Source organism: Ceratotherium simum, chromosome 5 (genome assembly GCF_057802395.1).
Source record: "Ceratotherium simum simum isolate JZ-2026a chromosome 5, ASM5780239v1, whole genome shotgun sequence".
Classification (NCBI taxonomy): domain Eukaryota; kingdom Metazoa; phylum Chordata; class Mammalia; order Perissodactyla; family Rhinocerotidae; genus Ceratotherium; species Ceratotherium simum.
The window spans coordinates 47359107-47384099 of NC_141904.1; the positions used below are offsets into that span (position 1 = coordinate 47359107).

The 24993-nt window shown below is 43.4% G+C and overlaps 1 protein-coding gene across 2 annotated transcripts in view; it reads left to right on the forward strand.

Annotated features, from left to right (window-relative positions):
• LARS2 (leucyl-tRNA synthetase 2, mitochondrial) overlaps positions 1-24993 on the forward strand; it is a 173494-nt gene that overhangs the window by 71468 nt on the left and 77033 nt on the right. For both annotated transcript variants that reach the window (XM_014791286.2, XM_087430848.1), the window contains exons 6-7: positions 3640-3729; positions 13755-13898. In XM_014791286.2, the coding sequence (XP_014646772.1) occupies positions 3640-3729; positions 13755-13898 (234 nt within the window). The remainder of the gene's footprint in view (positions 1-3639; positions 3730-13754; positions 13899-24993) is intronic.

Genomic DNA, 24993 nt, shown 5'->3' on the forward strand with positions numbered 1-24993 from the left:
TTTAATCAGCAAACCAAGAGAGGTTCCAGAAGGGTTCTATGACTTTTTCAGGAAATGCATTTCTGAGCAGAGTCTCTCCCTGACCGTGTTTATGGTTCTTGTGAGACTGGACTCCTGGGGAGCCTTGCAAGTGCCTGCTCTGGCATTTCTTCACGGAATGGACGGTACTGAGGGTCCTGGCTGGGCCCTGTGTGAGGCAGGTGGGAATAAATGGGGAGGAGCGCAGGTCCTGTCCTGAGGGCGCTCCCAGCCTCCTCTGGGCAGTGACTCAGGCACTGCAGCATGCAGGGACAGTGGGAGGCAGTCAACATGCGTTAAAGTAAAACTGTCAGGAATAGAATAGTGGTCCTGGAGCCGTGGTTTTCAAGCTGTATTCTTTTAGCAGCTGACATTACTTTTCCTTCAAACAACATGTGCAAAAACCCAATATAAATAAAACAAGTCTGACCCAAGTTTGAAGCCAGGGTGAAAGAAGGGGGCCTGGAATCCCCCACCCCTCTCCTCACCTCACCTCCCTTCCAGAGAGAACGCACTTGACGGTACACGTCTGACTGAAAGTAGGCTAATGCTTGGTTGAATAATGATTTTTTTTTTTTTCTTGACTGGATCTATCATCCTTTTCCTATTTGAGGTAAAAGTGATTTTCAAAACCATAAACTGAGATGAAGATAATAATGCTGTTCCATTGCTGTATAGTTTTCACTCTCAATCTGTGGAGGCAGATTCAGGGGCTGGGAAAATACATACCTACATATATAGATACACATGTACAGATATACGTACGTATATTCGTTAGAAGTGTTTTGATATTTTATTATGAAAAACTTGAATATATAAAAAAATACAGAAAAGAGAACTCTCATCCCCTAAATTTAATAGTCATTATTTTGTCATATTTGCTTAACATATGTTTTTAAACTTGTAATGGATAAGAATTTTAAAAAACATATCCAGGGGCCGGCCCAGTGGCATAGTGGTTAAGTTTGCATGCTCCACTTTGGTGGCCCGGGGTTCAGGGGTTTGGATCCTGGGCTCAGACCTACATGCCACTCATTAAGCCATGCTGTGGTGGTGTCCCACATACAAAATGGAGGAAGAGTGGCACGTATGTTCAGTGATCTTCCTCAGCAAAAAGAGGAGGATTGGCAACAGATGTTAGCTCAGGGCCAGTCTTCCACACCAAAAAAAAATTTATATATCTCCACAATAATAAAGTCTGGGAATATTTGTACCACATTCCCCTTAACTCTACCCCCATCCCCTATCCCAGTTCATCTTGTAGACCAATGTAATTTAAATCGAATTTGTGAAACTTACATGAGAGATACAAATTTGATTCAACATGCAGGTGTTCCTATATCTGTTTAGTTTATTCTTCATTCAACAACCATTTTGGGATGCCTCAACCTGAACATACAATGATGAGCAAAACAAAACAGACCAAACGTAGCTCCTGCCTTGGGTTTTGTTAGAAAATGGAAGTTTTTGAGTTGCTTGTCTGGAAAACTGAGGAAAGTGGGTTCTGTGTCATGCCTGCAGCGGGAGTAGCTGGTGAGGAAAGGGTGATGGGATGAGGATGAATTTGGAGGTTTTGGCGAACAAGCCTGCCCGTAGTGTGCTAATCTGATTCTTGAGTTGGCAAAGTGCTTTGTGCATGATGCCCCTGCAGACTTGTTGTCCATAGAGCCTCGGGAGCTGGTAGAGGCTGTGTTGTGCACGTGGCTTGAAATCACGGCTCTGGCATTGCACGGGGCCTGCCTGGCAGGGGACAGCTACAGTGTGGGCAAAGCTGTTAGATTGGCTGGTTATTCACTACCTGCCTTGCAGGGGGGAGTGGAGCCCAGTGATCAGAGTTGAGTTATTTGTTTTCTAATAGTTATTACTCTGCTATTTTTACAAAACAGCACATAAAAGAACCTAGGAGTCTTACATAAGAAAAATAGCCCATGGGGGGCACCAGAAGTTTACCTGACACCTTGCTCAGTTCCTGCCACACTTGCCCTCCCATCCTAGGTTTTAAGCTCTCTCCTCATTTATTCATCTGAAGAAAGACTGAGTTGTGTGCACTTTTGATAGAAATATAGTAGTCCCCCCTTATCCGTGGGGCATACGTCCCAAGACCCCCCAGTGGATGCCCAAAACCATAGATATAACCGAACCCTATATATACTATGTTTTTTCCTTTTACATACATACCTATGATAAAGTTTAATTTACAAATTAGGCACAGTAAGAGATTAACAATAATAACTGATAATAAAATAGAACAACTATAACCATATATTATAATAAAAGTTACCATAGATCTTAGCAACCTCAGCATATGATTTTTTTTCTTTCCTTATTAAGTCGAGAACTTTCACTTTTTCGCTTAAGGGAAGCACTTTACAGTTTCTCTTTGACATATCCAAATTGCCAGTGTCACTACTCTTGTGCTTTGGGGCCATTATTAGGTAAAGTAAGGGTGACTTGAACACAAGCACTGCAATACTGCGACAGCCAATCTGATAACCAAGAGGGCTGCTAGTGACTAATGGCGGCTAGCATGTACAACGTGGATGCCCTGGACAAAGGGCTGATTCACGTTGCAGGCAGGAGGGAGTGGGACTGCGTGAGATTTCATCATGGTACTCAGAACGGTGCACAACTTAAAAGTTATGAATTGTTTGTTTCTGGAATTTTCTATTTAATATTTTCGGACCGCGGTTGACCACGGGTAACTGAAACCGTGGAAAGCGAAACCACGGATAAGCGGGGACTACTGTATGCCTTCTATCAATAGTCCATTACAAATGGAACCATTTGGAATGTTCCCTGCCCTACATCCATTTCTATGTTAGCTATTTTTTGAAGTTAGTGAAGAGCACTAGAAAAGAAACAGTGGGACAGTGTAGAGGTTTTCATACTCGCTTGACTTCATCAACTGCAAACCTTATAGGTTGGTTAATCAATAACCTGTTTTTAAAGATTCTATAGCAAATGTATTTTCAGGACAGAAAATAAATTTCAGGAACCTTCAATTTAGGCTTAGAAATACAAGCCAGGTGATTTCTCACTGATCAAGTTTAATATTGGATAATGTTTTTAATGGGTCTTCCTAAGTGGACAACAGCCTAATTCACATAATGGGATAAATGGAATATAATGAGTCTAAAGCAGCTACAAGGCCCCAGTTCTATGTAGAAACACAAGATTTTTTTTTCAAGTGAGGATCATGCTGAAACAAGTAAATATTTCTCTTGAATTTTATGATTGCTTTTAAAATTAACTACATTCATGAATTAGTTGTATGGCCCCGCAAATATGTTTGTGCTTACAAAAATGGTAATACCCAATTTCATAGAATGTACTTCACCTGTTACTTGCATGGCTGGGGTAGGGGTGTGCAGAAGACTTCAAGTTGAGTTTCTTATCATTGAACATGCCCTGGGAAACGTGGGGGTGGCATTTCAATAGCATCTCTCTTCCCAGAATAAATTGCTTCTTCCCTCACTTTACGAATTGGTAAAAATATTGTAGGCTGGTGAATATTTTTGCAGTATGATTGCTTTTTAAGATTGAAGTGCAAGGCTGCTGCATACGTTGCGGGAGGGGAATATTTACAATGACCTAGACATGATTTTTCTCCCTCTTTGGCAGGAAATAACTACGTGTTCACCAGATTACTACAAATGGACTCAGTACCTCTTTATTAAACTCTACGAAGCTGGACTGGCCTATCAAAAGGAGGTAAGTTAAAGTTAGCTGCACTTTAAAAATTTTGTAAATCTTCTCCATCTTCTTAGAACACATCATTGTTTAATAAGAAACAAACCCTGTTAGCACAGTAGCAGTGGAAATGAACACTACCTCAAGTTCATGAAATCAATCACAGCAGACCCAAAAAGTAACTATGGCCGGGCTTAGTTTGATGCCTCCAGGACAGGGCTTGAGCTTCTTTCACCCTTGAATTCCTAGCACATAACACAGTGTCTGGTGCTTGTATTGTGCTCAAAGAGGGGCCATGGGAGGAATGCAGGCTTCTCAAATCCTAGCTCCGCTACCTCTCTGTCAGCTTAAAAAGTAAAGTCATCGTTACTTTATCCTCAAAATGAGTTTATTTGGGAATAGCCAAAAGAATTGCAATTTAGGATGTGCATGCTATGGTGAACCATAGGCAAATCCGGAAAACAAAGGAGGGGAGCTGCTTTTATAGAGAAAAAGGGAGAGTAGGGAGGGGCTGTTCTAAAGGAAAGTTCATTGGAGGAAAGTAACAGTTCACAGTGGCAATGGCTTCTCATTGGCTGAGCTACGGTGTTTCTCATTGGCTGGGCTGTTGCTGGGTGGGGAGAGAAATCTTCCTTCAGTAGCAAAGTAGTTTTACTTCCTGTCAAAGATACAAGCATATGTCTCTTCCTGTTTGGAATAATTGGCGATGTGTGATAGGGCATGAGACCTCCCCCTACAGGCCTTCCCAACTCCAATTTAGTTAAGGTTTCTTTTATTAATTTCCACATCTCCAAGCTGTGTGCCAGCTGTTAATCTCTAGGGATCATGGTTTCTCATCTGCTAAGTCGGGTAGTAACATCATCCTTACAGGGAAGAGAGAGAGAATATTTAAAGAACAACTATCACAGTGCTCACACATAGTGGTCTCCCAAGAAATGGAGTGCTTGTTATGACAGGAGCTCAATAATAGTAGATAAGCCTTAGATGGTGGGAGATGAGGGAAAGAGTATCATAGTGTGGCCTAGACCTGCACTGTCCAGTACGATAGCCACTGGTGACATGTGGTTGTTGATATTTAAATTTAAAGTAATTAAAATTAAATAATATTAAAAATTCAGGTCCTCAGTCACACTGGCCACATTCATGTGCTAGTAAGCTAGTATTGGACAGCACAGATATAGAATATTCCCATCATTACAGCACATTGTACTAGATAGCACTGGTCTAGAAAATTCAGAAGTAACAAGAAGAAAATCCACTGTACCTTTATGCTTGAGACATTCTCCTTGACCAGAGGGATTTAACAACGTAGAATTACATTTACTTTTCTGTGGGTCACATCACGCTGCTTGGTCTTGCAATGAATAGTACTTACATGATCATTATGTTTTTTGTTTTTTTGGTTTTTTTTTTATAATTTTATTTATTTAGTTTTTCCCCCAAAGCCCCAGTAGATAGTTGCATGTCATAGCTGCACATCCTTCTAGTTGCTGCATGTGGGACGCGGCCTTAGCATGGCCGGAGAAGTGGTGTGTCGGTGCGCGACCGGGATCAGAACCCGGGCCGCCAGCAGCGGAGCGCACACACTTAACCGCTAAGCCACGGGGCCGGCCCGATCATTATGTTTTAAGTTTAAAATTTTTTAGAATCAATATAGAGACAAATGCAGAAAGCTCGGTTTGGAATTTCAGAATAAAACAAAAATGTCTTAAACCTTGACAACATAAAAATAATATAGCTAACAAAAATCAGGAGGTGAAATTGGGGATGAGAAGTAGAAGCAAGTGTGAGGTGATGCCTTCATCTTTCATAACAAGGAGTCACAGACGAAGAATTAGAGGTTTATGTCTTTTGTTTTCTTTTTTGAGTTAAAAAGGTACTATTAAAGCTAAAGATAACAAAGATAGCAGAAACTAGAAAAGGGTTTGGGGTGTGGGAGGAAAGCTGTATGACCGTGCTGAATATCTCATAGTACATGGCAGAGTGTCAGCGGAACTGTCTAAAGACAATATACCAAAATTGAAGTATAATTTTATTACTTAACGTTATAGTGGTAAATACCAGAACTAATGAATAGAACCTGCTGAAAGTGGAAGAGTATTTTAATAACCATTTCAGATAATTATGAATATTCTTCTTTGATACTTTACCAAAACTCAACAAGTGGTGGTTTCTTAAAGGTAATCGCAAGGTTGAATCGGAAACATCAATGAACTTTTTGTACTCTGTTATATTAAAATGTATTGGTCTATCGTGCACTTTGAATAGATTTTTTCACCCACACATTATCATTATAATGAAAATAGTTTTGGCCTGCAGACCACTTGCAAAGGCCTCAGGGACCCCAGAGGTTTATGGACCACACGTTGAGAACCACTGTACAAAGTATGCAACCCCCTCCCCTGCTCTCATCTTGAAATTAAGAATATTAAAATGTTGCTTGTTTAAAATATGTTAAGTTTGTTTGTTTGTTTTTCAAAAAAGTATTGAGTCCTCATTAACATTTGGGATAAACTGAGAGTGAGAACTTTGTGGAACTGAGTCATACTAATGTTCAACCACTGTAGACTCTCCTGGGTCACTTTAATTTCTTAAAACACCATAGCTGTTCCTATGCCCAGAGCCCCATTAGGTGAGGAATGTGAGAGACAGGAATACCTGTCCAAAGCTCTGACTGCAACAGACCTTTTTGTATTGTTAAAGCATAATTTTCAAAAGTTAAAAACATAGCTTGCATAGAAATACAAAATGAACATGTGTCAAAAATTTTATTCAATTCATTAATTAATGAGGGAATGGTTATATGTTAAGACTGGTTCAAATGAGATTTCAAGGAATGGAGATTTATAGAGTCAAAGGAATGCTAAAATGAATTTGTTAATAGACTCAAGACTACTTAATGTCCTACAAGGCAATAAACCTAACTTTGGGGGCTATCTTTTCTATGAGACAGAAATTATTTGCATTGTCATTGGATGGGAGCCATTTGCATTACTCTCAGACAAAAATCATTTGCAGTGCTATGAGTTTTCTACAAGTTACCCTGTCCCCTTGCACTCTGGCAGGGTCATAAAGTAATTTAAACAGTACTAACTAGGAAGTCAAACAAAGGTACACATCCCTAGAAAATCAGATAATCCCTGGAGGTGTTGGCCTGTTAGACAATCCCAGCCTACACTAAAGGGACACCCAGCAATCCTTTTCACCCATTTCGAAGTTTTGGATAATTTTTCTTAACAACATTATTCAATATTCAGAGGCAAAAGGGTAGGAAGAGAATCGGTGGGAAAATCATCAGTGTCCCACTCTACTCAGCGGATCCGGTGCTAATCCAGCAGCCTGACAGACATGTTCCCAGAAGACCCTGCCTTGTTCCAGGTGGACAGTACTGTAATTATATCCAAAAGGGGTTTCCACACTGGAATCACCCATGGGTCCAGGCAGAGGGAGAGAGATACCATGAGCTACATTATGTGTCCCAAGTGACAGCAATAAGGATAAAAACAAATCAAAGTTATAAGATGTGGAAAAACCACAGCAAAGCACAGGGTGTCCTGCAGATAAACCGCAGGAAAGAGTAAACAATTCTTTGAAGAGTGTAAGCAGTTGTTTTAGATTATCCAGTGTCACCTATCCTCAGCTGTGTGGTTACTGTTTATTGTTTCATGTGCGTGGGATGTGAAATGATGGGACATGTTAATGTAATAGTGTAAACGTCTCTCAGAGGGAGCCCTTATGTTTGCTGTGTGATACTCCTTTATAGGACACTCTTTTTTTTGTATATATTTATTGTACATTTAAGTTGAATTTCTGAGTATATTGAATATTTACTGTAATATTCCTTTCTGGACACTTGCTTCTCTGTCTCTGCGCTTGGGGTTTGTTCATGCTCCCTCAATTCTCCAGCACATTAAACCCTAGCAGGAAACTTAATCTCATCGCTGTTGGATTGGATCCCAAGTTGATCACAAGCAGCATCTTAGGAGCTGAGTAACTTATCTAAAGATGGAATGGATTCCAGGGGAGGTCCCATTGCACAAGCACAGCCATCCTGCTGACTCCAGATGTCTCTCTCTCTTCTCCTCAGTTGTTTGTTTCCAAATCAGTGCGACACTCCTCCTTCCCCCGCAGTATGCATGCCCCTGGGGGGTATAGTCCAGTTTCCCCTCTCACTATTTTTCTCCTGGGAACAACCTGTATTAGTTTACTATTGCTGCTGCTGTAACAAATTATCACAAACTTAGTCGCTTAAAACAACACCAATTTATTGTCTTCCAGTTCTGGAGGTCAGAAGTTCTTGAAATGAGTCTCACTGGGATAAAATCAAGATGTCAGCATGGCTGTCTTCCTTCTGGAGGCTCTAGATGGCAATTTGTTTCCTTGTCTTTTCCAGCTTCTGTAGTCTGCCTGTATCCCTTGACTTTTGACCCTCCTTCATCTTCAAAGCCCGAGCATAGCATCTTGAAATCTCTCTGACCTGTGCTTCCATCATGACGTCTCCTTCTCTGATTCTGACTTTTCTGCCTCCCTCTTTCTCTTATAAGCACCTTTGTCATTACATTGGGCCCACCTGGATAATCCAGGTTAATCTCGCCATCTCAAGAGCCTTCCCTTAATCATATCTTCAAAGACCTTTTTGCCATGTGGGTAACGTATTCACTAGTTTTGGGTGGCATGGGCATCCAGGTTCCAGGTGATGCAGGACATGAACGTCTTTGGGATGTGGTTGTTCTGCCTACCACAAGCCTCTTCTCCCTACTTCACAGGGTTGTTACGAGGATTAACCAAGTGGATGCTTGTGAAGAGCCTGGAATGGGGCCTGGCACAGAGCAGGCACTCAATAAATGCCCACCGAGTGTGCCTATAGAGTTACATTGAGTCCTTATGGTATATAGATTGGAAAAATAGAGTAAAAAAAATCCTATAGCTTCCTAGCTAATTCTGAGGCAGACCGTCTATGGACCAGTATTAGGGAAGAATCATTTAGATTATTTTATGGATTTTTATTTTAAAAGATAGTGTTTTTGTTGCTAGTTGTTGACTTAAATATTTTTGGTCTACTAATCTTTTTAAGTCACCATTAAAATATCGTGATCTTAAGAAAAAATCATAAATAGAATACAAAAATGCATACTTGGTACATTGTTTGAAGATCAGAGTTAGCATTAATCCAAGGTATTTTTTCTAGGTAGGTCTCCTTTTATTGAGTAGCTATTTTCAAATTGGCTTTAAAACATAAAACATGTTGGTGTCAGTTAGCATTCTATTTCTAGGGTTTATTTCAAAATATAAATTTTTGAAATTAATTTTACAAAGTTAATTGACTTTACAAAGACTGCACATAACATACTTTGTAAAGTGTGTTTAACCAAAAATCACTTACATATTAGTACTTTTTCTCTCACAGCATTTTTATAACTTTTATTTTTTTAATAAAAGATAGCCTTAACCCTTAAATTCAGTTCTGCTATAAGCTGTATAAATGAACATTTAGGGAAAGTATTTCAGCAGCATTACTAAGCGTAGCTGGAGTGTTTAAGTCTTTGTTTTAACAAGCACAGTCCATCAAAATGTTCATTTCACCCCTCTGGTTTAAAAAATATATATTCCACGGGTGTAGTTGTTAGAGAGAAGAAGGATGCTGTATTATGCTTGAACATCCTAGGAAACTGTGGAGAGCTACCCAGTCTATGAGTTTGCCTTTGGCTGTCTCCATGATTTCAGTGGCAGTTGGTGTTAGTGCTAATTATCCGCCTAAGCAAGGTATGCAGTGTGGCCTCGACTTCAGGAAACATACTGAAAGGAACCTGTGCACCAACAGGCAGCCTCTCCCACTCTGCCCCCTCGTGGCTTTGGAAGGTGGTGGCAGTAACAAATAAACAGTAGCCTTGGGAACCCTCCCCCTCCCCGACTCAGTCCAAATTCAGGCCCATTCTGGATGGAATGGAGCAAGATTGATTTTGAGAGTTAGATCTTTAAATAAGATCTATGTGGTGTTCCTTAATTAAGCACTGTTTTGTCAAGGAAAAAGCTAACAGACCTTGAGAAAAATCAATACCCTAAAACATGTACTTTACCAGCCTTCTGGAACCTGAGGCTGCCTGACAGTGTACTCAGAAAAGGTCTTTGGTAGTATAAAAGCAGAGCTTGGGGAGAAAGAAGCAAGGAAGATCACGGAGAGTAGCCAATGGCCTGAGGACTGAGGAGACAAAAGCATGCTAATGGAGGCTGCAAGCTAGAAGGGACGGACACTGGCAGCCCGTGCACACTGGCACCCTGTGTGAAGGGCGAGGCCCAGGAAGGCAACGGAAAGGAGGATCCAAGGGAAGAGGAGGAGGAGATGAGAAAGAGTAAGGTTTGGAAGAGGAGGCCTACTGGGGCAGTGGACACCACAGCTGCTGTGTCACAGAGAGGAGAGCTGATAAACATGAATTCAGGATGACATTGCCCTGAGAATCCCCAACAGGGCCCATAGTCACCCACGCCTCCAACAAGGGTGCAGGGAGGCAAAAATGGTGGAGCACCCCCGTCACTGTGCAAACTGACCCTTGTGGACATGGCAGATTTATGGTTGCGTTACGGTGTGCATTTCTTTTTTTAAGATTTTTTATTTATTTATTTTTTTCCCCCCAAAGCCCCAGTAGATAGTTGCGTGTCACAGCTGCACATCCTTCTAGTTGCTGTATGTGGGACTCGGCCTCAGGATGGACGGAGAAGTGGTGCCTCGGTGCGCGCCCGGGATCCGAACCCGGGCCACCAGCATCGGAGCGCACGCACTTAACCACCAAGCCACGGGGCCGGCCCGACGGTGTGCATTTCTAAAGTGCTTTCTAAAAGCTTCCCACAAATCACTCAAACAAAAAATATTAATCCTAGTGTTTAACCCTTGATCAACTGGGGAAATCTCATATTTGAAATGGCTCATTCTGTGATGTTGCCAGATAACTTTTGTGAGCGAAGCAGTGGGCAAAATCTATTAGAGTTCAGTGTGTTTGCAAATATTTTAATGATTTCAATATCAATTTAAGGTTGACTTCAGAATACCAACATAGGTTTATTTTACAAATAAGGCTAGTTAACTATAAAGGAGCATGGCGTTGGCTTCAGTAGGTGATAGAGAACATAAATGTCAGCCAAGGAAGTTGCTATAGTCAGTGCAGTGCAGAAACATATTCTATGTAGCAAGACTGTGCTTGCTTAAAAATCAAGGCATCCAGGGGCCGCCCCAGTGGCGCAAGTGGTTAAGTGCATGCGCTCCGCTTCGGTGGACTGGAGTTCGCCAGTTCAGATCCCGGGCGTGCACTGATGCACTGCTTGTCAAGCCATGCTGTGGCGGCGTCCCATATAAAGTAGAGGAAGATGGGCATGGATGTTAGCCCAAGGCCAGTCTTCCTCAGCAAAAAGAGGAGGATTGACAGATGTTAGCTCAGGGCCGATCTTTCTCACCCAAAAAAAAAAAAAAATGAAGGCATCCATCGAAGTAAATGTTCAAAATGTGAAAATCTGGGAATGCCGGATAAGAGAAGACTCTGGCTTCAGAGGAAGCTATGTGATAGAGACCGTTGCATAAGAGACGAGACCCAAGAAAAGGGATTTGGGAAGCAACTCCAGGGCTTCAGGAGGCTGCACGTGCTGTGCCCCCTGGACCAGGGACCCTGCCTTTTGCCCACGTGGGTTAGCCGCCTATGTAAAGGCTGAGCCTGAACCCTGCGACTGTGGTTGAGGTGGATCGTGGTCCTGGGAAGAAACGTGAATGGGTTCTCACAGCTATGCATCTTTGATTTGAGATGCTATTTCCTTTGGTGTTTTTCCTCTTCCCCCAAAACTCTCATTGGGGAAAAAAGTTGCTTTTGTGTTTTGCTTTCTTTGTCTTTCTTTCGACACCAGAGTTTTATTATAATGTGTAAATCTCTTAGGAGCACATCTCCCTCATTGCGTTTTGTAACCTAGAGCCTGTGAGATGCCGGGCCATGTGGGAAATGTTGATAGGAAAATAAAGTCCTATTTGTTTTTGCAACCTGCAGTACTGTGTTTACTTCTCCCATATCCTCTGAGGTTTGCAGGGGGCAGGAGGCAGAGGTGGGGGCATAGAGGGCTTTTCTTCTCTGTTTCTTTTATATTTTATATGGTTTTAGTTGTGCATGGGTTTTTTTGGGGGGACTGCCTCTTGAGTGAACTATCCACCTTACTACACAGTACTTGGCCCTTCCTTTTTACCTTTTATTTTAAATGGTACCCCTCCACCAACTGCTAATACAAGCAATGATAATAGATAAGTAAATCACCCTTGGTTTATTAACCTAAAGTTTTTAGGTCTTAGATACTTCTGTGCTATGTATTTGGTTTCTATATATTTATGGATTCAAGGCTTTTGGGGCCTCTAGAATGAGGGGGGAAAATCATTCACTGCATGTCTTTCCCACTCCAACTCTAGGCTTCACAGGCTTTCATTTTTCAATGGATGTACTACATTTTAGTTGTAAAATCACAACCCACAGATGGGTTAGCCTCTCCTCCACTCCTACTTTTTGTGTAATTTTTAGATGTCTCTGGATCAGTCAGGGTCCCAGCAGGAAATAGAGGGCACACCCAAGAGGAGTCATTGAAGAAGATGTAATAGAGGGATTGCAGAGTTTAGGGAAACCTGCAAGGGATGGTTAAGCACCTGGTGCTGGCCACAGAAGGAAGCCTTTGCCACCCCTGGCTGAAGGGGCAGTGTCGGGGAGCAGTTCCTGGAACTGGGAGAGCAGCAGCTGTAGCAGTAGAGAGGCCTGCCCAACGGGGTGGTGGCCCTCAGTAGAGGCGTGTGGCCACTGCCAGCCAGAGCCCAGCTGGCAAGAAGCCAAAGTGTGTCTCACTGGTCAAACCCAGCCAGAGGGCAAGGGTCCAAGTTAATGCAGGCACAGAGGTCAGCTTCCTGGGGCACAGACCAGGGTGGAAAAAAGGATTTGGAGGGGCAAATGGACAATTTTCAGCACAATATCTTATTAGAATTGCTTATTAAAATTTAAAAAAATAATGTGTATCAAGTCAGGATATTTTAGTGCCCAGACACATCCGTCTGTACTCATTGCCTTCTGTGGACTAAGGGGTACCTAAACGTCATAAAGGAGAGAATGCAGATGGCAGAGGTATTCATTTTAAATGAAGATAGAAATGAAGAGAACTCCAAGGAGAAACTTCATAATGGTTAAGACTACAGGTTCTATCATCCAAACAAATCTATGGAGATAGATCTCAGAATATTGTTACCTTGTGGGACAGATGTTGATTGGAAGAAGGCACAACAGAATTTTCCCGTGTGCTGGGAATGTTCTATATCTTGATATGAATGATGGTAAAAACTCATCGAGATTTATCCACATTACTCTATGTATGTTATACCTTAATTTAAACAGAAGTTTTAAAAAATTGCAAAAAAAAATTTACAGTTCCTAGAGACCTGAGTTCCTACCCCCTCTCTGCCGCTTACTGACTCTGTGACCCTAGGCAAGTTATTTAATCTCTCTGTTCCTCAGTTTCCTTCTCTGCAATATGGGGATAATAACATTCTTACCTCAAAAGGCTGTTGTGAAGATTATAAGAGCCAACCTTAGTAAGGCACTCAGCACAATATCTAGCACGTGGTGATTGCTCAATAAATGGTAGCTATTTATATTAAAATAAATATATTTGTTTCTCCTAAAATAACCCAGTTCTACTAAATTCTAGGTACTATTTTTTCTTCTTTTCTCTGTTGACTAAAATTTCCGTTCCTGCAAGTTCGTCCTTTCATATAAGAAGATACCAAACTTGAGTTAGACACACGCTGAAAGGCTTGCTTCCCAAGCCTGTCCTAACAAGATGAAAGCACAGAGGCAGTTTACGTGTTCTTCTTTTACAGTTTGCTAGTGGTTTCTTTGCCAAGCAGTACTCCCAGGAGATGCCCTCAAGTCTCAGAGCAGAGATACTATATTTGCAGACACTCTCCAGTATAAGGAACCCTGAAATGATCCTATCAAGTGTACTCACCAGATTGCATCATTTTGTTTCATGAATTATAACAGGCTTTGGTTAACTGGGACCCAGTGGATCAGACAGTGCTTGCCAATGAGCAGGTGGATGAACATGGCTGTTCTTGGCGTTCTGGAGCAAAGGTGGAACAGAAGTACCTCAGACAATGGTTTATTAAGACAACTGCTTATGCAAAGGTGAGTATCAGTCCGGAGGCTCCCCAACAATGCCATACATGTTGGCAGATAGCACTAAGGTCTTCTAAGTATTGGAAGGCCTCACTGTTGGGAGTGAACCCTAGGAAGGGCTCTTGGAGCCGTGGGTGTGCAGACAGGAAGCATATGAGCCTCAGGTCACTCAGTTAGAGGGTGATGGGTTTGGGCTCAGTTACAAATTATAACTCAGTTATGAGTGACTCAGTTATAAGTCAAGAATGGCACCTGGAGGTCATTGTAAGGAATGCGCTCAATCATTGTACTGCTGTAGAGGCAAAAAAACATTCAATTTTATCTGCAATTATATCAGTAATAAAGCTAGGAAAAAAAATGTATCTTCATCTGCATAGTTCTTGTAAGACCTCCAAAAGACAGAATGACATTTCAGAGAGTCCAGAGAAGGCCCTCTAAAAAGAATGAAGAGGTAGCTGGTCTTCATGCGGGAAGGCCATAGTGGAAATGAACTAAGCCAGGACCCAAAGCTCTGGATTTTAACTCTTATCGGTCCCTAATTAACAATGTAACTGGTGCGAGTCCCTGGGCTTGGGTTTCCTCATCAGTAAAAGGAGAGTCTGGGACCAAGTAGTCTTTAAGTGCGTTCTGGCTCTTTACGTGTTCCAAGATTCAAGGCAAAGGCAACCCTTGGAAGAAGGAGCTTGCTTATTAAATCACTAACAGCCTGAGCAAAATAACCCATTCTGCATATGCTGGAACCACTCTCTAGTTCTTCCCCTGTGGTAGTCACCGTAAGAATGATAGTTGTACCCTCCATAGTAGCCCGTGGGTCGCTCTGTCAGAGATAGGGTACTAGACTGAAATGACTTTGGGTTAGACCCAGTACTGCACTTCTTATACGCAAAGAAAGCACAAAGTTATAAATAACTTCCAATCATTACAAAACTTTGCTGAATTAGAACCACAGTAGACAACTCACCATACCAATGCCATATGGATATATAACCTCCAATTTTCTCACTCAAAAGACATATCTTAAATGAGGCTGTTTTCTCATCGTTTATTCGGAATGTAGCAGAGAATAGCATGTGGATTTGGAAAACTACTCGTTAGAACTTAACACAATGCCTTGCTCCTTTTAAGCACACCATAACATTGAGAGACTGAGTGAGAAGAACAAAGCTGAGGACATTGCTTTCTATAATATCCCAGGCCGTGGGAGCCCCTGTCTGCTGACAGTTGGGGTCCACTGTATTACCGGGAGGCATGTCAGGTCACCTCAAGGACCTGTCAGGTGACTCTGTACTAGGCATTGTTGGAAAGACCACCTAATTAGCTATTTTGTTTTGACCTCTGCCTGAAGTTGGAAATGTAATAACCGAACTGAGGGGCATTATTCTTTAAATTGTCAGCTGTGAATTTTCAACTGTTCAGCAGAAATGGTTAGTTACCATGGTGACTCGCCTGGTTCTTGCTGAACTCCTGTGCAGATTTATTGAAAAAACTGTCTTTGGAGGTCAGCACTTGGTTTGCCCTGAAAATCAGGAGAAGAGGGAGTGGCATGGGAATGGTAGAGGTGGGAAGAGATCTATGTTTACTACAGGTCCTTGGCTGAGGGGTGCACATGCACAGAACAAGACTCCATAAGGCCTAATAGAAAATGATTGCTACAGGACTGAAAGCAGAACAGAGATCCAAGGGGGCTGCACAGTGCTGGGAGACCTTGGGGTTATGGTCCAGCCGAAGGTATGTGCTCGAAACCCCAAAAAGGCCATGTATTAGAAATATGGATTTCACCCTACGACTGAGGACAAAATCAAAATAGATTCACCTTCATAAAAATAACAGCAGGGGCTGGCCCCATGGCCTAGTGGTTAAGTTCACGTGCTCCGCTTCAGCGGCCCCATGGGTTCGAATCCAGGATGTGGACCTACACCACTCATGAGCCATGCTGTGACAGCAACTCACATACGAAATAGAGGAAGATGGGCACATATGTTAGCTCAGGGCAAATCTTCCTTCCTTAAATATATATATTAATTAATTAATTATTTTAAAACCCTGAAAGTTTCAAAAGGAACTTTCAGAATGAAACTTAGCACCTTTATAGGGAGACAACATAATCCTGACTCCCTGTACGGTTGATTTCATCTGCAATGTCCAGAATATAATAAAAAATTACTAGACTTGCAAATAAGCAGGAAATTATAACCCGTAATCAAGAGGAAAAAGGCAGCCCAATAAAAATAGATCCTGAGATGACCCAGATGTTGGAATTAGGAGATAAAGCCAGAGGTATCTATTATACAAATGGTCTGAGACTTAAAGGAAAACATAGTCGTAATGAGTGAACAGATGGGGAATTTCAGAAGAGAAATGGAAACTATTTTTTAAAAAAAACCAAAATCTAGAACAGAAAAGTACAATATCTGAAATGGAAAATTTACTGTTTGGGCTACAGAGGGATGAATAAGGGTTAAGAAGGCCATAAAGCTGGAGGGGAGCACCCCAAATAGGGAACATCATGTGTGGTGGCCCTAAAACAGAAATATATATGATGAGTTTGAGAAGCTGAAAGAAGACAGTATAGCTGAAACTGAGAGAGCCAAGGGGAGAGACTCAGGATAGGGCTGGAGAGGTGGTGGGGGCCAGGTCAGGCAAGGCCTTTCAGGTCTTAAGGAATTTGGGCTTTATCTTGGGGGCCATGGGAAACCATTAAAGGATTCTAAGGAAAGGAATGACATGATTGGATTTGTGTATTTATAAATTCACTGTGGAAAGAGCAAGTGTGGATGCAGAGAGACCAATTAAGAGACTAGTGCAGTAGTCCAGGCATGCATAACTTAGACTTAAGTGGGAGTAGTGGAGAGAAGTGGGTACTTTAGAAAAACATTCAAACGGTGAAATCTGTAGAACTTGATAATATATTGAATGAGGATAGGTAGGAGATGGTGTCATCAAGAAAGGCCTGATTAGAACAAGAAAGGAATAGTTATGCTACTTATTGGGATAGGGAGTCCTGGAGGAGACGTAGTCCTGACCCTTTTGAGTTTGCAGTGGCCATGAGACGTTTGAGTAGAGATGTACAAATAATAGGTGCCTGGATAAATGGGTCCAAAACTTCAAAGAAGATCAGACGAGATAGGACATCTACTTTAAAATCTGGTATGATAGAAATAGTCTTGAATTAATGTAGAGGTCCTGCTATATCGACAAGGATGAGAGATTGAATCAGTTAGTAATGCTTTCAGCTGCAAGTAACTGAAAACCCAAGTTATGATGGCTTAAGCAAATGGGAGGTTACTTTTCCTGCATAAGAAGTCCCAGTTGCTAAGACTGAACTGGGATACAGCTCTGAGTTGGCATGTTGGTGGTTCTCTTGACCTTTCCTTCCTGCCCATCACCTCATGGTTGCAAGATGGCTGCTACAGCTCCAGGCATCACCTTTCCACTCAAGACAGAAAGAAGCAGGAGGGAGAGTGTAAGTGAATCTTTCTTTTATCTGAAAAGCAGGAACTTTCCCAGAAACCCCCAGCAGAATTCCACTGATGTTGTGTTAGCCCCAGTTGTGCCATATGGCTACCCCAGCTTCAAGGGAGACTAGGAAAGCAAGTTTGGGCTTTTTAGCTCCTATAGTCAAGATGTTTGGGGGAAGGGGATGAGGAGTGGATACTGGGATGGCCAGTGAGCTGTGCCCGCTGGGATGGCCAGTGAGCTGTGCCCGCCACAGTTATCTTTAGAGCTTTGTATCTGGATCCAGTTTTGCAGCTCTGAGGGCTGCCTCCGTGATGTACAGCTGGTGGTCTCCTTGGGCTTGTGGCTGTGGAGGTGCCCTCTTTTCATTCACTTAACTTCCAAATTATAAAGATGGTGCCTGATGTGAAAATTACAGGGAACCCTGAAATATAAATGTCCTTTATTAAGGCTGTTCTGTGACGTATTTGATTTTCCTCCCCTCACCCCTCATCCTAGGATTGTTTGCTTTGTGAAACATTAAAAATGATTTCAGGCCCTTGTTCTGTGAAAAAGAAAACCTGCAGTAGGAGGATCTGAGGAACATGAATCAGTCTTGGCAGAGCTGTCTGGGAGGTATCTTGTGGGCAGCACAGTGAGGGGAGGGCAAGGGGAGGGGCCGCACTGGAGCCCTACAGACAGAAAGCAAAAGGGATTCAGAGCCTGATGGAACCAACGCCTCAGTTCCTGACAGCAGGCGACAGTTGGAAGGAGAGACAGATAGCTTCCCATTTGAACTTTTCTAATAGATTTGTGGTTTCAATTGCTGCAGCTGCCTCCTCGCAGCCCTCAGCCACTGGGGCCCTATGCACGTGCTCCTCTTTGGCGTTAAAATGGAGATAGCCATGGCCTGATGTGCTCAGTCAACCCCTACACCCAAGTGGTAGTTATATTTTCCAAGTTCTCAGGAGTTACCTGGCAACTGCTGGACTATGAACAAAGTCTGTGTTCACCTTCCATTTCCTGCCTGCTTTCCCCTGATCTGATCAGTGCTCAGGCCTTTACTTATCCCATCTTATGTAACCCTCACTTAATCCTTTGAGGGTAGATACTCCTGTTATCCCCATTTTACTGAAGAGGAAACTGAGGCTTGCACTGGTAATAAGGAACAGCACTGGGATTCAAATTCGAGTGCTTGAGCTCTTAACCGGCAGTTTGCACTGCTTCTCAGGTAGTCTGAATTTGTTCATTCTTTCCCCAGATGTTATTGAGTGCCTGGCCAGACCCTGGGCTAGGTGCTAAGAATACAGATGAGAAAAGCTGAGGGCCCTGCTCTTAAGGAGCTTGGAGGCTAGTCCAGAAGACAGTTGAGACATGAGAGGTCACAGCCCAGTGGGATCGCCGTCATGCTGCAGGAGAGTGCAGGGGAGGTGAGGGGGAGGAAGAGGAGCCCCCGGTCTGCCCGGTGGTCCCAGGAGCAGTCACTGAGGAGGTGATGAAAGAGGTGAAGCACAGAATGTCTGTAAGGGAGCTTTGTTGCCTTCCAAACATGCAGGAAACTTCACGCTTCACAAGTGTTTCCAAGTAGAATTTCTGCTGGTAAGAAGTGTGGGGCAACAGTGAGCCCTTATGAAATCAGGGTGGGATGGAAGGTAATAAGCCACCCATTTCCCTGCCCCTTGTGCCTCTACCCCCCTGATTTCACCTGTGAGCTTGCGGGTAAAGTAGAGGTGCCTTCCCCAGAAGGCGCTGATCTTGTTTAAGCCTGCGAAGAGTGAAAATATGGGGTTGGAGAGGCGAGGAGGTGAGGGAAGGGAAGGGAGGTTTATGACATGAGCTCTTTGGGGAGGTGGAGAAGGAAGCTGGAGCAGAAAGCCGCGGAGGAGCAGGGGTGCAAGGGTCCAGTCTCCAACGTGTGCCCCTGGGTGCTTAAGAGGCCCTGCCGTCTGGAATGTGGACCCTTGGGCACCCTTGTTTCCATCCTGAGGCCTTGAGCTGCTTGTGAAAGCATGTGGCTGTCTCCTGGAAATTGGGCCTGTTGCCTGGCTTTCTGCCCCTACCCCAGATCCTCTCTCAGCCCCAGAACAGAGGCTGCTCACAGGTAGTGCCAAGAAATGCCTCTCCAGAACAGCAACCAAGTCAGCCCTGTGCTGCTCGGAAAGCTTTGCAGAGGGATTGGTCAGCGAGGTTTGGCGACTTGGCCCCACCCTGTCCCCCACCCCCAAGAAAGACCCTTGGCCCCGGTGCCTCCTCCTGTGTGTGCAGCCTGGGCCTTCACATGGTGGGTGTGCACACAAATTAGATGTTGGCTGAGGAGCCAAAGCTTCTGAGAACCAAGAGGAGCAAGTGAGAGACGTTTAACGAGCTGTCAGCTTCTCTGCAAGGCTGTTGGGGTAAAAAGCTGTGAGGACACAGGCCAGGACCAGATTTAATGACGATAATGCTTGTGTTTATCTACTGCGAGGGTTTTCTCTGAAAAGCCCTGTGGCTTTAAAGCTATCGCTGCATTCATCCCCACCATGCCCCTCTGTGGTCAGTCAGGGCTGAGGGTGGCCTTGTCCCTCCCCCCTTTTAAAAATATTTTATTAGCTCCTGAGTGGTAGGAGTGGCAGAGCCCGTGCAGGCTCTGGACCCTGGGACTCAGAGCAGTGCCCAGACGCACCCTCAGAGCGACAAAGCGAGCCGTCTTCCTTCCGGAACTCTCCCCCATGCCCCGCTGTCTCTTCTTTTGGAAACGGCAGACCTCTCCCGTCTCTGGGATCTGGTTTGACTCCTCGTCTCACACAGCTAATTAATTGTTAAATTCTGCTCCTTCTTACATAATATCTCTTACTTCTTTCTGTTCTCTATATTCCCTGCCTCTCTAGGATCTTTTCTCTCCTAAGCTACAAGTTGAACTCAGTTCTCCACCTTCTGTCCTATCCTCTCAGCCCCCCTCAGGGTGCTCCATCATTGGCTGGTGCCAAGGGGCACAGGTGGGAGTTGTTACAAGGAAGCCTCTCTGGGGGTGGGAGTGGGCAGGGGTGGGAGGGGGACAGCGGCAAAAGGAGAGTAGGCGACTTGAGGCTGACAGTTCCCCAGTACTTCCCAGGCAAGCAAGAGGCTGCCTGGAGGGGATCAGGAGACTTGTGTCCCTGCCACTGCCACAGCTGAGGGAGCAGGCGCTTCAGTGTCAGCTGGGGGTGAAGGCGACACTGCAGGAGGAGGCAGCTGGCTGGCTCTGAGCAGGGCGTAGAGGGAACTTCTGCCTGGAAAAGTTCACCAGAGTTGGTGCAGGGCAGGGTCCCAGCTCTGGATTTGGAGACCCATGGTGTTTCTAGACGATACAGGCAATTAGATTTCCTTTCCCTAAATGCAGTGCCTTCCTGCCTGCTTCCAGAATGTCCCCCACCAATGAATGCCTAGTCACATCTGTATGTGGCTATTAGGTCAATTCTCCGTAATGGCCTTATTTCCCTCGCCCCTGAGTAAGAATCTTGCCGACACCCTGCTGTCCCTCCCATCAGGGAATTGAAGATAGTAGTGCCTGCACACCCTCTCCCCAGCATGTGAGGATGAAAGAGAACTGCTGAAGGAAATGCATGGTCTCCAGGTCGGCACACATGCTCTGCAAACAGGAAGGTTTCCTTTGTTTTTGGTTTTTGTTTTCAAGAAAAAAGGAATGACTGCAAAGGGAAAATGGGAGAAATAAATTAATAATATACTTCTTATGGTATATTGACAATAAAATAAGTTGTAAATTTGATTGAGAAAGAGTGAAGACAGAACTAAACATTGTGTCTTGCTCTTGAACCTTGAGTAGCCTTTCCAGACTCCTGGCCGGGTTCTTTTGGAGTATGAAGGCCAACTTGCTTCTCGAGGTGTGAGCCTAGACTCCCCGTGGGAGAGGAAGGGGATTTATTAGCACCTGTAGGGGAGTCCCTGGGTGTGCTAGCGAGGGCTAGTGAGTGTCGCCATGAAACCCTTTAGCTTAGGGAGTCATTTGAATTTTAAAGCTAGAAGAAACTTGAGAGAACATTGCGCGTCTCCCCCACCCCCACCCCGCCTTTGGCTCAGAGTCTCTCGTGCTTTTAAATCCCTGCCCTGATCTGAAAAACGTAAAAGCAAACAAAAAAATCCTCATGGCTGCCTTTACTGCTGCTTGAAATTACAAAATCAATATGATGTCTAAAAGCAAATTAAAATAAAGGGATAAGGTGTTGCTTTATTTTAAGCTGCCCACATCCTGCCCCCTCCTGCTCCTCAGGGGGCTGATTGCCAGCTTGAAGTGTCCTTGAAAATAACTGACCCAGCCCATTCCTCATTTTATGACTGAGGCCCCCAAGCCCAGGAAAGCCAGGACCCAGCTTCAGTCTGCTCAGTCCCAGGCCTGCGTTCTTTCCACCTGCCCTTGAGCACTAGCTCTCAAGCAGCCAAGCATTTCCAAGAACCACTTGCAGGCAGGATGTGTTGCAGGAAGGCAGGGCATTAGCCAGTTAGGAAATGTAATAGGTACAGGGAGGGGGCACAAATGGCCAGGTAATGGAAAGTGCAATGATTAGAGGTTTTCTAGTTGGAATTGGCTTGTTGGCCTCAGCTGGAGCAGTGTCAGGTTTTGCGTCATTCTTCTCTGCTCCAACTCACCATCCTTACTCCAGGGCCTTCTGAGCCCAACTTCGTGGAGAACAGTGAGACTGATCCAGTGGCTGCCGCTGCTATTAAGGAAGCAAACAGTCACTAACAGATGCATACGTATCCATATTATATTGTTTTGTTTTGTTTTTCAAAAAAAGGTTCCTCTTATGGAAAAGGAGAAGTTTCCACAGTATCTTTGCATTTCTGTATATATTTTGCTTACTATTCCAGTGTGGCTAATTCTGAGTGTCAGATTTGTTCAAAATAGAGATTTTTTGTGTGTGTGTGAGGAAAATCAGCCCTGAGCTAACATCCATGCCAATCCTCCTCTTTTTGCTGAGGAAGACCAGCTCTGAGCTAACATCTATTGCCAATCCTCCTCCTTTTTTTTTCTCTTTTTCTTCCCAAAGCCCCAGTAGATAGTTGCATGCCATAGTTGCACATCCTAGTAGTTGCTGTATGTGGGACGAGGCCTCAGCATGGCCAGACAGCGGCGCATCGGTGCACGCCCAGGATCCGAACCTGGGCCACCAGTAGCGGAGCTCCCGCACTCAACCGCTAAGCCACAGGGCCGGCCCCTCAAAATAGAGATTTAATCCTTTCTAGAGCTGTAATAAGTTGTGAACTCTGGTAAAATGCAAACTCTAGGGGTTTAAAAAGAGTATATTAACAGCATGATCTTAACTGTGTAAAAACGTGTACATAAGTATACACTCACATACTACATTTTATCAGTTCTAACACACGATTGTTTTTAAATTTTATGCTCCACTAAGAAAGACAAATGCTGTCAATCAAAGACACCATTGATTGTAAGACATATCTCAGTTTCAGAGCTTGTGGGGAAATGTGCGTCTTAGAATCATTGAAGATGAGATATAAGTAGAATGGAAGGAGATAGAACAAAATATTAATAGTGATCTCCAGTGCTTAAATCGATTGTGGGTAATTGTTATTTTTCTTCATCCTTTTCTGTCTTTTCCAAATTTTCCATAAAAATAATTAACCATTTTGATTATCATAAAACAAAACAGCCTGATAGCAGGGTTATGTCAGCATTTATTTACACATCTTTAGAACTGAGTGTCTTGGAAAGGGATGGTCTTATGTTCCTGCAAGTTTTTAATTTATAGGCAGGCTTCCAACTTGAAGGTAATTGAGCTGAATGTCCCCCTGGGACTGCTGTCCCCATTTTGTTTTCCCTGATTAGACCAATAAAAGCTTTCAGTCTTGCTGCCAAGGCTCTGCTTTCCTGGAACAAAACCACCTTTTCAGGCAAAGGGGGCCTAGTGCTGCGGATTGGGCTGAGTACCCGAGGTGTAGCTATTTAATTACTCTTTCCCCTCCTGTGGGGGGCAGTTATGGCCTCTCTTTTGTCCTGTTGACCTAGAGGTGGTGGGGTGACAAGGGTGGCCTCTGGGAATCAAAGCCTTTCTCATCAGACAGGTGACTCTGTCGTTGGGAGAGTTTGTCCTCTGTCATCTGCATTCTTAGGAGCGTGGTGGTGACATTTCAGAAACTGTAGTCACCATCTCTTGGATTAGTGGAATTAGAACTGTTCTGCTGCTAAAAAAGTGGGTTACCTGGGTCAGAAGGAAAAAAAAAGACTGGTAAGTGTGTTAATAAGTGAGTTAATATGCGGATATATGAATAAGAAGAGATCAGCCAAATTGGCTGCTACCACAGCTTCCTGGTTTCCTTCACCACATCCTTTCCCACAGAGCGTGCACATGGGACCATCCCTGATGGTTGTACCCAGAAAGCACTCCCTTCTTTCCAGCTATTTGGAAGCACTTGGTTTGTCCCTCGCTGTCACATGGCTCTGAGATGCACACTGGATGTATGCGTGGGCTGCTTCGTGCCTCTTTTCCTTTTGCGCCTGCAGTCCCATGAATCCACACCTTATTGGCAGGTCATATATGGTTAGAAGGATGCCTTGCTCAGACCTGATTATTTCCCGTCTGGGTTAACAGCAGCTTCAGTAGAATTGAGACTCTTGGGTAGCACAACCTTATTTGTAAATAAATGTTTTGCATTGAAATACCACGACAAATGCATTTTGCTAGAAATACATATCACATTTCAGAAGAGAGGGCTAGCAGAGGGAGGTAAACATCATGCCAAATGAGCTTTTTAATGTATAAATCTTCATGCATAACTTCAAAGCAGGAGAGGGAGACAAGGAGGTGAGAGAGTTTATTCCTCTAGAATATTCTAGAGGGGACATCTAGATTTTTTAAACATCTTCTGCCTTCAGGATTGATTTTCCTTTATTACAACTCAAATATATGCTGTGTCTTTGGAGTGATTGCGTTGAAATGATTCCAAACACAAAAAGAATAAAGAAATCTTGGCAACAAGAATAAGTTTTAGAAAAAATATATACAAATTATAATTCAAAACTAATTGCTAATCCAATCATACTGATTCAGAAGTAGGTTAAGGGTTAAGCTTTTAAAAAGTGTCCATTTTAATTAAATCTCATTAAATCTTGTCTCTTCCATTCTGTCTCAAATCTGTGTCCAGCTCTCAGGGTTTCTCAGCTCTCCCGTTAGTAGCTAATACATCCACTTGTTTTATAAACTCTCTGTTTCTCAGCTTGCCTAAACTTTTTTTACCGAGGTCTTCTAAAATGTATCATGTTTCTAAAACCACTTCTAGAATTCTTATTTGTGGTCTTGTTGCAACTGTTCTTAATGCTTTAGCTCACGTACTATCCTCTCTTGGGAAGTATGGATTTATTCCTGGCATTATTCCTGCTTCTTTGAAGAAAGAGTCAGATTAGCCATGTGACATATAATCCTTTTTATCCCCAGCTTTTTAGTTTTAATCTTTCTCTTTCTTATTCCTGATTATATTTTGTATGACTCTAGCCTTTTTGATTGGATGTTTGCTTCAGCCCATCTCCTAATGGTTCAGTTCTTAAACACTGGCTCATATGCAGACTCATTAACTACAGTTCTGTTTCAACTTCTTAAAGCATCTTCATTCAGGTGGTGTCCCTATAGAGCAACAGTGGCTGTCTTTCCAGACCTGTCCTAGCCAAAGTGATTAT